Genomic DNA, 12,068 nt, shown 5'->3' on the forward strand with positions numbered 1-12,068 from the left:
TCAAGGAGCCCTAGCAACACTGAAGTCAATTAGAATCGGGAGGCAAACTCTGTACCCAGTTGGAGTCATACCTAGCACAAAGGAAGACAGTTGTAGCTGTTAAAAGTTAATCATCTCAGCTCCAGGACGTCTTTACAGGAATTCCTCAATGTAATATCCTACCAATTATCTTTTGCTGTTTCATCACTGACCTTCCCCCCATCATGAGGTCAGGATTAGGGATGTCCATTGATGCTTGCACAATGTTCAGTACCATATGCAACACTCAGACACCGAAGCAGTTGATGTTCAAATGCAGTAAGACCTGGACAATATCCTGGCTTGGCCTGACACCTAGCAAGTAACATTTATGCCACACAAGTGCCAGGCAATGACCATCTCTAACAAGGGACAATCTAGCTTTTGCCCCTTGATATTTAAGAGCATTACTTTAATTCAATCCACTCCTATCAACATTCTGATCCTTGCCATTGATCAGAAACTGGACTGGCTAGCCACATAAACATAGTGGCCGTAACAACAGGTCACAGGCTGGGAATCCTCACCTCCTGAATCCCCAAAGCCTGTCCACAACACAAGATGGGAGTGTGATAGAATACTACCCACTTGCCCAGATGAGTGCAGCTATGATACTGATGATGCTTGACATCCTGTGTCAGGACAATGCATTCTGGGACAGGATCCAGTTGTTCTGGTCCATGTAGGTATCAACAATATAGTCACAAGAAAAAAAGCAGGTTCTACATTGTCAGTAGGAGGAGCTGGGTGTTAAATTAAGGAACGGAAATCTAAAGGACATAATGTCCGCATTGTTACCTGAGACACAGTTGTATTGCCTCTTTCACATCCATCAGGGTTCACATGTGAAATATAAAAGACATACAACACTCAGCTGCTCACACATGATCAGCTCACTGACTTTTCATCACAACCAGGAGAATGCATTGGAAGTTTTCCCCAATTCCTTGCCTGGGCAAAAGACACAACTGCAACGGATGACCATTTGATTTGAGCCCCTTTTTGAGTTCAGTCCCCTTGCCTGGCTTGATCAGCTTGGTTGGTGTAAGCTAATGTGGCTGCCTCCATTGGCTGAGTTTGCTAGTCAGTTCACCTTGATACTGAAAGGCTTTAACAACAATAAGCAGACTACAGATGATGGAAACTCTTCATGAAAGCCTTCAACATGAAATGGCTTCACCCTTATCATTGTGAATGTTGATGCAAAGAAACTTCATGGTTATGAAAGAAGTAAGCAAGTGAAGAAATTTGCACTCATCAAAGTTTGGGTCTTCTTTGCTGGCTACATGCCTCATATACATATATATATAGGAGTCGTAAGCATGCATATTTCCCATCTCTGGCTAACAAGATCATGCCTGTGAATGAAATTCCAGGGGGCTGGATTGTTCATCAGTATTCATGACCTGCTAATGAATTCAAAACATGTTCCTGACCAAGAAGGTCAAAGCTCCTCAGAACTTGATAGCAAGCCTTTAACTTGCCATCAAGAGAAACTGAGTTATTTCTTGCCTATTGCCTAATTATGACCCCAGTCTGCCAATCTAAATGCTCCACATAAGCATGAAATTCTGCCCCGTGACTCTGCCTTTGCCCCACTTTGATTAGAACCTTTGGATAATAAAAGCTAATCAATCGCAGATTTAAAATTTACAACTGATCTAGAAATAACTGCCATTTGCAGAAAAGGATTCTACACTTCCACCACCCTTCACAGTGAGAAATGTTTCCTGATTTTATTCCTGAAAGGTCTGCTTCTGGCATTTAGGCTATGCTGCTGAGTGTGAGGCACTCCTGAAGGGGAAATTGTTTCTCTCTATCTGTCCGATTTGTTCTCTAAACATCTTGAAAACTTTGATCAAATTACCCTTTAACCTTCTAAACTCCAGGATATAAAACCCTAGTCCAGGGCTTCGCAAACCAAGGGTTACAATCCCAAGTGGGGTTGCCTGATGAAATTTGAGTACCGTGATTTCTGAGCCTGTGGTGGTGTTGAGGGCATGCAGCAGGGCCCAGCAGAATGGTTTCAGAAGAGCTACATATCAGGACTACACTCGTTGGTCAAATACTCTGTCAATCAGAGTGGGCAGTACCCATAGCAGCCAATTGATGCAGAGCATCCCTAGTGACAGGCTAACCAGTCCATGGCTGAATCCAATCTGAAATTTCAGCAATCATTGACCGACCTTTAGGATATGTCAGAATCAGTAATGTTGCTCCTACCCTTCATGCCCACCAGTGTCCTGTACAGTTCAGCTGAAGTCTGCTACCCCCCTGACCTCGAACCCCATTTATATCAAATCCCTGAGTGTGAGTAAGTGAGCATGTGTGAGAGAGTGTGATAAAGACGATGAGCAAATGAGTGTGTGATAAAGAGTGTGAGAGTAAGGGAGTGAATGTGCGTGACAGTGTGTGAGATAGTGCCATTATTGTCAGAAGGTATGATGTTTCCTTTGTTGAGCCAAGATGTATTCACCTCAAAACAGACCCAGCAATGTTCTACTGGAATCACGGAGAGAAACTGGGAGGCACCTTTATGATGGACGTGAGTGTTTTTCTGGGGCGTTTTGATGGAATTTGAGAAATGTGTGATAGTTAAAATAGAAAAGGAATTTCCAATTGGTCTCTGAGATTCAGTAGATATACAGAGTTTGATGTTGAGCAGGAATGACTTTGGATCAACTTATTTGAGAAGTATTAATCAAATCCCAATAAATTGGGCCATGTCCCCACTGAAACATCCTTTTGCAATCAGTGAAGAAACAGACCAGTTAAGAAGTTTGATTAGGCTCTTAAACTGGCTGTGCATGCAGACTAAACCTGGTATCACTTATTGAATGTGGATTTCACAAGTTTCAAAATCTCCCCTCCCCCCACCGCATCCCAAAACCAGTCCAGCTCGTCCCTGCATCCCTAATCTGTTCTTCCTCCCACCTATCCCCTCGTCCCACCTCAAGCCGCACCTCCATCTCCTACCGACCAACCTCATCCCGCCCCCTTGACCTGTCCGTCCTCCCTGGACTGACCTATCCCCTTCCTAACTCCCTACCTACACTCATCTTTCCTGGCTCCATCCCCGCCTCTTCGACCTGTTTGTTTCCTCTCCACCTATCCTCTCCTCTATCCCTCTTCTATCCACCTCCCACTCTCTCCCTATTTATTTCAAAACCCCTTTCCCCTCCCCCTTTTCTGATGAAGGGTCTAGGCCCGAAACGTCAGCCTCTCTGCTCCTATGATGCTGCTTGGCCTGCTGTGTTCATCCAGCCCTGCACCTTGTACTTTTCCCATATTCTGTCTTATGCAAAGGCAAATTTGAGAAAAAATTACCTATAGAACGTTATGCTACTAACTGTATTTTCTTTGGAATGATGTATATTCAGCAAATTATATTACTGAGAAAAAGCTGACGATTGACCTTTCCACCATAAAGGAAACATTAAAAGGTAAAATGATTTCCAAAATAAAGTGTTTTGGTGCAAGTTACTGTTTCTTAGACTGTTTCGGAAAAATGAGCTTGCTCCAAAGAATTATCAGAGATTCTCGAAAAGGGATACCTAATTGCATGGCAGGTTATAAAACAACACTTCACAAACCAAATTTCTCTTGGACCTCTTTGTGATGAAATCTTATAGATTTTTTTTTTTGCTTTGTTCCAAGAAAGAAAGGGAAATATGGAATGTTGATTGTATTAATTGGAATAGGAAACAAAATATATAATTTTGTTACTGATCAAGGTTATTAAGATGAATACCATGGAAACATAATTTTGTTTACATTTTATTAGTTTTGCTGAAAAATTGTTTGCATTGTCTTCAAAAGTTTTATTTATTTAAAGAAAAAGGAGTCTGTTAATATAACAAGTACTTAAGAATGTGATTGGGTTACTTGATTAATTAAGTGATGGAGTAGAGGGTTTTTGTGGCACAAGTACTCCTTGTAGTGCTCCTGCCTTTCAACCAGGAAGCCAGGTTCAAGTCCCACCTGCTCCAGAGGTGTGTAATAACATCTCTGAACAGGTTTATGAGGGAAAAAATCATTGCCCAAGTAGATGTAGCACTTCATCTTTAACATTTAAAGAGGAGAAAGGAGGATTCATTAAAAAGACAACTTTTTGAAACTGTTGTTCAGTTGCAGCTGAATAGTTTCTTATTATACTGAAACTCATTAGCAGTTGAAACACAACCAAGCATTGATAATGGACACAGTTATCAAAAGAACAGACTACTCTTTGGGAAAGAAATAACACAAGGTGCTCATTTCAATTTCAAAGCTAAATGGCTGTCAATAAATGGAGTGAAGCTGGTGATTAGACATTTTTCAAGTATCAAAGGTTTTGTTTTAATCCAACAGTGTCCATTGAATGGCAGTGGTAAAGATCACATTAGCTAACAGGCACAAAATTGGAAATTGCTAGAAAAACTCAGCAGGTCTATTAGCATCTCTCGAAAGAAAGCAGAGTTAGTGTTTTGGGCGCAGTGACCATTCATCAGAACACTGTTTTATTATGTTATATTCTGTTTTATTATGCTTTTTCTTTTACAGCATTTTACACTTTAAAGGAAAGCTGCAATATAAATTGTTGCAAAGTTGATACCAGTGCAGAGAGAATATTACATGGTGATGGATGCAGCACTTGGAGGCATTAGCTGTGCAGATGGTGGAAAGAAGAAATGCTATGGTTTGGCCACTGGGGATTTGAGGTATAGGAGATGCAGAATATGCTTAAAGACTAGCCTTAGAGAGAAAACAGAGTAGGTGATCAGGGAAATTTACTCCCAGAATTTAGACTCAATGACCTGGAAGCAATGCCACAGTTATTTAATGTTCACATCTGTCTGGTGAAAGTTAGCGTGAACCATTTTGCAAAACATCTACCCATCACTCCACCAATCTCTTACACTATTCAAATCCTCAACACTCAATCAGCACCAATGCTCCCTGGCATTCAGGACCAAGCATCTGTTCTGTGGAAGAGTCACTGGACCCGAAATGTTAACTCTGTTTTCTCCTTCACAGATGCTGCTAGACCTGCTGAGCTTTCCCAGCAACTTTGTTTTTGTTCCTGATTTATACCATCCGCAGTTCGTTTGGTTTTTATCTAGATACACACCCTCACCAGCTCATTAACACTATCATCTCAGAGTCACCTCTTTCTGCCTCTATGTACATCCAGCTACTCAGCCATGGCATATTATCTGTGGAACTCATTGCCGCAGAAAGCTGTGGAGGCCAAGTCATTAAGTGTCTTTGAGGCAGAGTTGGATAGGTTCTTAATTATGAAGGAGATCAAAGTTTATGGGGAGAAGGCAGGAGAATGGGGTTGAGAAATGTATTAGCATTGGCAAAATGGAAAAGCAGATATGGTGGGCTGAATGGTCGAATTCTGCTGTTATATCTTACAGTTTTATGGCAAGAACATCAGCCAACAAAAGTGCTGTCCAACAACTGATCTGAGCACTTTGTCCCCTGTAGGTATAATGCTACACAATAAACGGGAGCAGGTTAGAATTGGCAGGGAATAAAGACACCTGCATCTCGTGAGCCCTACAGAGGAAATAGTTGTTCCCATTTTGAGGGCAGCTGTGACAGAACCTGTGGCATTCAATGTAGTTGTGAAGGTTAAGGATATTGGCATGTTCCTGCCACATGGCTCTCCTCAACTCCCAGCAAACTCTCATCCTACCATCTCACCATTGCAAGCTGTTGATAATGCAACTGTAAATCTCTTGCACAAAAACAGAAATTTCTGGAAAATCTCAGCAGGTCTGGCAGCATCTGTGGAGAGAAATCAGGTTTAACGTTTCAGGTCCAGTAGCCCTTTTCTTCTTCAGACCCTTCTTCGGTTCTAAAAGGCTTCTCTAGTTAGACCAGGAAGTGGCTTTCCTCTACCACACTAGACCAAGCAGGCCCTGCAGTTTCCTACACATAAAGTGGATGGTGGCACCAAGCTTCACCATGAGCAGCAGCTCCTATAGCACCATAAGCTGATATATTCACATAATAGCCTTGTCACTTAATCAGGCACTCATAGCCATGAGTTCACAATTGGCACTGCACATTCCTTTGAGATTAATGCGGAATAGAGATCAGCAGATGGTGAGTCATTGGAGTAGTTTTAGTCACACCAGGAATAAAGCATTCTTCGTTTGCCAGCTCTCCCAAAGGCAAGGTAGAAATGCTGCTTCAGATAACAGAGGAGGAACCTGATAGTGCAGAATATAGAAAAACACTAATGGGTATCCAAACAAAAATATTGGGCGCATTGCCTAGCCCTGAATCCTTGACTGTCGTGGGCCAGGGAGCAGCTCAGCTTCAAGCTGGAATAGGGCAAGGAGCAGAATATCCTGTTTCTGCAGCCTCTGCTCCAGCTTCCTGTCTGACTGTAAACCCAGAGGCACTATGAATGCTGACCACAAACAGTTGGTGTTCTTTGGACAAGATGTTAAAGTGTGAACCTGCCTGGTCCTTCAGTTGCGCATAAAATATCTCAAGCGACTGTTTTGAAGAAGAGGAGCGAAATTATCTCTGATATTCTGGCAAATATTCGTCAATCAACATGATAAAAATAGATTAGCTTTGTTTGTGAGATTTTGCACAATTTGACTGCTACATTTCCTATATTAGAGCGCTGACCGTAAATCCCTTGGTTGTCAGGAAGGGCATTGTGTAAGTTTGTATTTTATGTTTGTTACAGCCCTTGTGTAAGGACAATTCATCTATTCCTCTGTAAGTATACTGTAATACTGACCAATCCAGGAATTCACCAAAATATATATTTCTAGAATATCTATAATTATTTCATTGCATACAGTGGGCTGGTTGGCGATGAATCAGTGAGAGATATTGTCATTCCTCTACCTCCCCAACCCAAAGCAGATGCATCAGGAGTGTGTAATATCTAGCCCCATGATGAGCCATTCTACTGTAGCAATGTTTCATCTGCTACACATGGAGAGGCTGATACTGTATACAACAATGAACTTTCAGTGATAGTAAGAACTGCAGATGCTGCAGTCAGAGATAACACAGTTGGAGGAGTACAGCAGGCCAGGCAGCATCAGAGGAGCAGGAAAGTTGACATTTTGGGTCAGGACCCTTCTTCAGAAATGGGGGAGGGGGAAGGGAGCTGGGAACTAAATAGAGAGAGGAGGGGTGTGGCTGAGGAAGGTTGATGTGATGGTGATAGGTGAATGCAGGTAGGCAGTGGTGGGGATTGTTCAGTGAGGTGAGAGGAGTGGATAGGTGGGAGAGAAGATGGGCAGGTTGTGTCAGGTCAAGGAGGTGGCGATGAGAGGGAGGGTTGGTTATGGGATGAGGCCGGGGATGGGGAGATTTTGAAACTGGTAAAGTCCACATTGAGGCCATTGGGCTGTAGGCTCCCAAGGTGGAATATGAGGTGCTGCTCCTCCAGTTTCCGGGTGGCGTCATTGTGACACTGGAGGAGGCCCAGGATGGACATGTCGCCCAGGGAGTGGGAGGGGGAGTTGAAATGGTTTGTGACCAGAAGGTGTTGTTTGTCACGAACAGAGCGCAGGTGCTTTACAAAGCGGTCTCTGAGCCTCCTCTTGGTCTCACCGATGTAGAGGAGGCCACGTCAGGAGCAGTGGATGCAATAGACCACATTGATTGATGTGCAGGTGAATCTCTGTCTGATGTGAAAGGTTTGTTTGGTTCTTTGGATGGAGGTAAGGGAGGAGGTATAGGGGCAGTTATAGCACTTCCTACGGTTGCAGGGAAAGGTGCCGGGTGTGGTGGAGTTAGTGGGGAGTGTGGAGCGGACAAGGGAGTCATGGAGAGAGCGGTCCCTACAAAAAGCAGATAGGGGTGGGGATAAAGGGGGTGCAGTAGTGGTATGGCACACTGATCTTTACATAGTTGAAGCCAGGGCGCCAATGCTCTCACACCTTATCCTACTGCCCCCCGTTCATGACCCCAGCCCTGACCACCTAAACATCATCTCTGAAACCTTTCACAACCTCATCACCTCAGGTGACCTCCCACCCACAGCCTCCAACCTCATCATTCCCCAACCCAGCACTGCCCATTTCTATCTCCTTCCCCAAATCCACAAACCAGGCCGACCATTGTTTCTGCCTGTTCCTGCTCCACTGAACTTATCTCTGCTTATCTTGACTCTGTTTTCTCACCCTTGGTCCAGGAACTCCCCACTTACATTCGGGACACCACCCACGCCCTTCACCTTCTCCCAGATTTCCAATTCCTAGGCCCCCAACACCTCATCTTCACAATGGACATCCAGTCCCTATATACTTGCATTCCCCATGCAGATGGCCTAAGAGCCCCCTGCTTCTTCTTCTCCCGCAGGCCCAACCTGTCCCCCTCCACCAACACCCTCATTCGCTTAACCAGACTCGTTCCTTACCCTTAACAACTTCCCTTTCAACTCCTCCCACTTCCTATGGACTATGGAGGTGGCCATGGGAACCCACATGGGCCCAAGCTAGGCCTGCCTCTTCATAGGATACGTGGAACAGTCCCTTTTCCGCTGCTACACTGGCACTATTCACCACCTCTTCCTCCGTTATATCGATGACTGTATCGGCGCTGCCTCGTGCTCCCACAAGGAGCACAAACAGTTCATCAACTTTACTAACACCTTCCACCCCAACCTCAAGTTCACTTGAACCATCTCTGATACCTCTCTCTCCTTCCTGGACCTCTCCGTCTCCATCTCTGGTGACCACCTGGAAACTGATGTCTATTTCAAGCCCACCGACTCCCACAGCTACCTAGCCTACACCTCCTCTCACCCACCTTCCTGCGAGAATGTGATCCCCTACTCCCAATTCCTCTGCCTCCACTGCGTCTGCTCCCAAGATGGGGCATTCCACACCCGAACATCCCAGATGTCCTTGTATTTCAAGGACCACGACTTCCTCCCTTCGGTGGTCGAAAATGCTCTCAACCGCATCTCTTGCATTTCCTGCACCTCTGCCCTCATATCCCCTCCCCGCAACAAAAACAGAATTCCCCTTGTCCTCACATATCACCCCATTAATCTCTGTATCCAACGCATCATTCTATGCCACTTCCGCCACCTGCAATCTGATCCCACAACCAAAGATCTCTTTCCCTCCCCACCCCTATCTGCCTTTTGTAGGAACCACTCTCTCCGCGACTCCCTCGTCCGCTCCACACTCTCCACTAGCCCCACCACACCCGGCACCTTTCCCTGCAACCTGCCCCTACACCTCCTCCCTCACCTCCATCTAAGGCACCAAACAAACCTTCCACATCAGACAGAGGTTCACCTGCACATCTGTCAATGTGGTCTATTGCATCCGCAGCTCCCTCTACATTGGCGAGACCAAGCGGAGGCTCGGAGACCACTTTGTAGAACACCTGCGCTCTGTTTGCAACAAACGACAACACCTTCCGGTCACGAGCCACTTTAACTTCTCCTCCTGCCCCCTGGGTGACATGTCCATCCTGGGCCTCCTCCAGTGTCACAATGACGCCATCTGGAAACTGGAAGAGCAGCACCTCATATTCCTCCTTGGGAGCCTACAGCCCAATGGCCTAAACATGGACTTTACCAGTTTCAAAATTCTCCCATCCCCAGCCTCATCCCATGACCAACCCTCCCTCTCATCCCTGCCTCCTTGACCTGAAACAACCTGCCCATCTTCTCTCCCACCTATCTGCCACTCCTACCTCACTGAGCAATCCCCACCACTGCCTACCTGCACTCACCTATCACCATCCCACCTACCTTCCCCAGCCGCACCCCTCCCCTCTCTAATTATGTCCCAGCTCCCTTCCCCCTCCCCCATTTTTGAAGAAGGATCCTGACCTGAAACATCAACTTTTCTGCTTCTCTGATGCTGCCTGGCCTGCAGTGTTCCTCCAGCTCCACACTGTTATAATGAACTTTCAATCATTGCCTTGTTCCTGTTAATCTGCATGGATCTGCTGGTACTTACAAAGCTGGGCTGATTTAGTCAGCAACAATGCAACGGTACCAAAAACAACCCAATCCAAATTCTTGTGGGAACCCAAGAATTTGAAGCAGCTCAAAGCAGAACAGGGACTACAATTCCTCAGTTATGAGCGCTAGGTTGGACAACCTTTCTGTGGGAAAGAGATAGTGTGAATATAAATGGCCAATTGACTTCTTTCTGCCCTATGGTTCAATGTGCTAGGACACCGTATAGATTCAGGAACACTTTTGGACATGTTTCCCAAGTTTGAACATCTTATCATTTAGCAGTAAAGGCAGCAGTGTTATGGAGAGATCGATAAGCAGCACTTCATGGTACTCAATGGGGAGGAGAATTGAATTAGCAATGTGGATTTCTTTGTTCTGTTTTTGTGAAAGATGACGCTAATGAATTATCGCTGGAATGAAATTACTCTTTCTGTGGGTGATACAGATACTCACAAACCTTTGGAACATGATAATTAAATGCAGTGAATTTAAATACGTGTATTAATTAGATGTAGTTAATTATTGTGTAAAGTATGTAAATGAGATGTGATCTAGAAATTGTTTCAAGTAACATATGGACTCAGAATTTAACACTTCACGTATATTTTTATACTTTATAAATAGTGGGTGTAATTCATTAAGAGCTGCAAATAATTACTGACGTTTTTAAAGACAATGAAAGACTGTAACAGGATGTGTGTTATTCTGGGGAATCTTTTGGTTTAAATTAGATGTTTAGAAATATTCTGGGTCACTGGATGTTTCACAAATGTTAGTTCTTTGGATTTCTAATGACCTGCTTTCTCTTTCATGTGCTTTATCTTCAGAGATAACAGAGTCATCCGCAGTCAAGCTTTCTTCCTTACGTCATCTTCCCACTCAATTACATGAATTTTATCAGAAGGGCTTTGTACTTGCTGGTATTCACCCATTCATACACTGCATTGATGTGCGGAAGGGCACGCCAGAAGAGACAATGTTCAGGGCCATTTTGATCAAACCAGCAGCAAGGTAAAGCAAACCAAATAAATACGGTCACTAATAAATTATCTCTGTATTGAAGACTGCTTTTCTGTAGGAAGCAACTTAGAAATATTTAATATTTAATATGTCTGTCTAGTAAATGTCCTGTGCCATGAGGATCTTCAAAGTCCTTGGAATTCAGATCATAAAATACTGACTTTCCTAATGTAAAAACTGGCCAATATTTTCATGCACTAGTTTAAATGAACTGAGATTATTCTTTGAGTTAAAATTTTTTGTGCAAGATTCCTGTCACAGTTGTCTTTTGTCAATTGTTTTAAAATATCATATTGGCTGCTGAGAAGGGAACTACCTACTTCAATAATAAGTGATCAATAATATGCAATATTATACAAGTAATAACTGTAGTCAAGGGCTATCAGAGTGAATCATTACTCCAGGTTTCAGATGTAATTAAGTTATAATTACCTGCTTAAGGACCTTTTTGTTACCCAAGGGATAACTACTTATCTTGCAACTAAAGAATTATAATCAATTTTTATCCTAACATTCTCTTGGGCTTAAACGTATTGCAAAGGTAATAAATCCGTTTTGTTCATTTTCCACAGACTAGAACTTGTTCTTAGTGATACAATGGGCAGTAGAATTATCTACTGATGTTAAATAACAGGGAAATATGAAAATTAAATTCTGTGGCTTTACAGTGATGTTTAGTTAAAACCATGTAGAATTTCACTACACTTGTACATCATAGAAAAATTTCTTTCCAAATGCTTTTGGGCAAAAATCAAATAATGCTACCATAGTACCTGTGACATGAAAATCATACCCCAGTCTTACATAAGCATCATTCATTAACTACTCTGTATATGACACAACCTATGATGGCCAGTTTTGCATCATGATTTTCAAAAGGTCAAATGATACCAGAAAGAGTAATATCAGTGACTAAGAGAATTTAAAGCATTTCTTCCTTCTTGCGGTCTAACTGATATTCCTAAATATTTATCACATCATCATAACAGCCTAATTGAATTTGTAACTATAACTCTATACTGGGCAGCTAATTCCTGACAACATATTAAATTTGACCATAAACATAAACATTACAATTTTC

The 12,068-nt window shown here is 43.3% G+C and overlaps 1 protein-coding gene across 1 annotated transcript in view; it reads left to right on the plus strand.

Moving 5' to 3' along the window:
* The window catches only part of LOC109920988 (raftlin-like), a 105,733-nt gene that overhangs the window by 37,568 nt on the left and 56,097 nt on the right, over positions 1–12,068 (plus strand). Inside the window, 1 exon segment of the mRNA XM_048610823.1 lies at positions 10,795–10,978. Within this exon segment, the coding sequence (XP_048466780.1) occupies positions 10,795–10,978 (184 nt within the window).

The sequence above is a fragment of the Rhincodon typus genome, chromosome 2, assembly GCF_021869965.1.
Source record: "Rhincodon typus isolate 14 chromosome 2, sRhiTyp1.1, whole genome shotgun sequence".
Lineage (NCBI taxonomy): Eukaryota > Metazoa > Chordata > Chondrichthyes > Orectolobiformes > Rhincodontidae > Rhincodon > Rhincodon typus.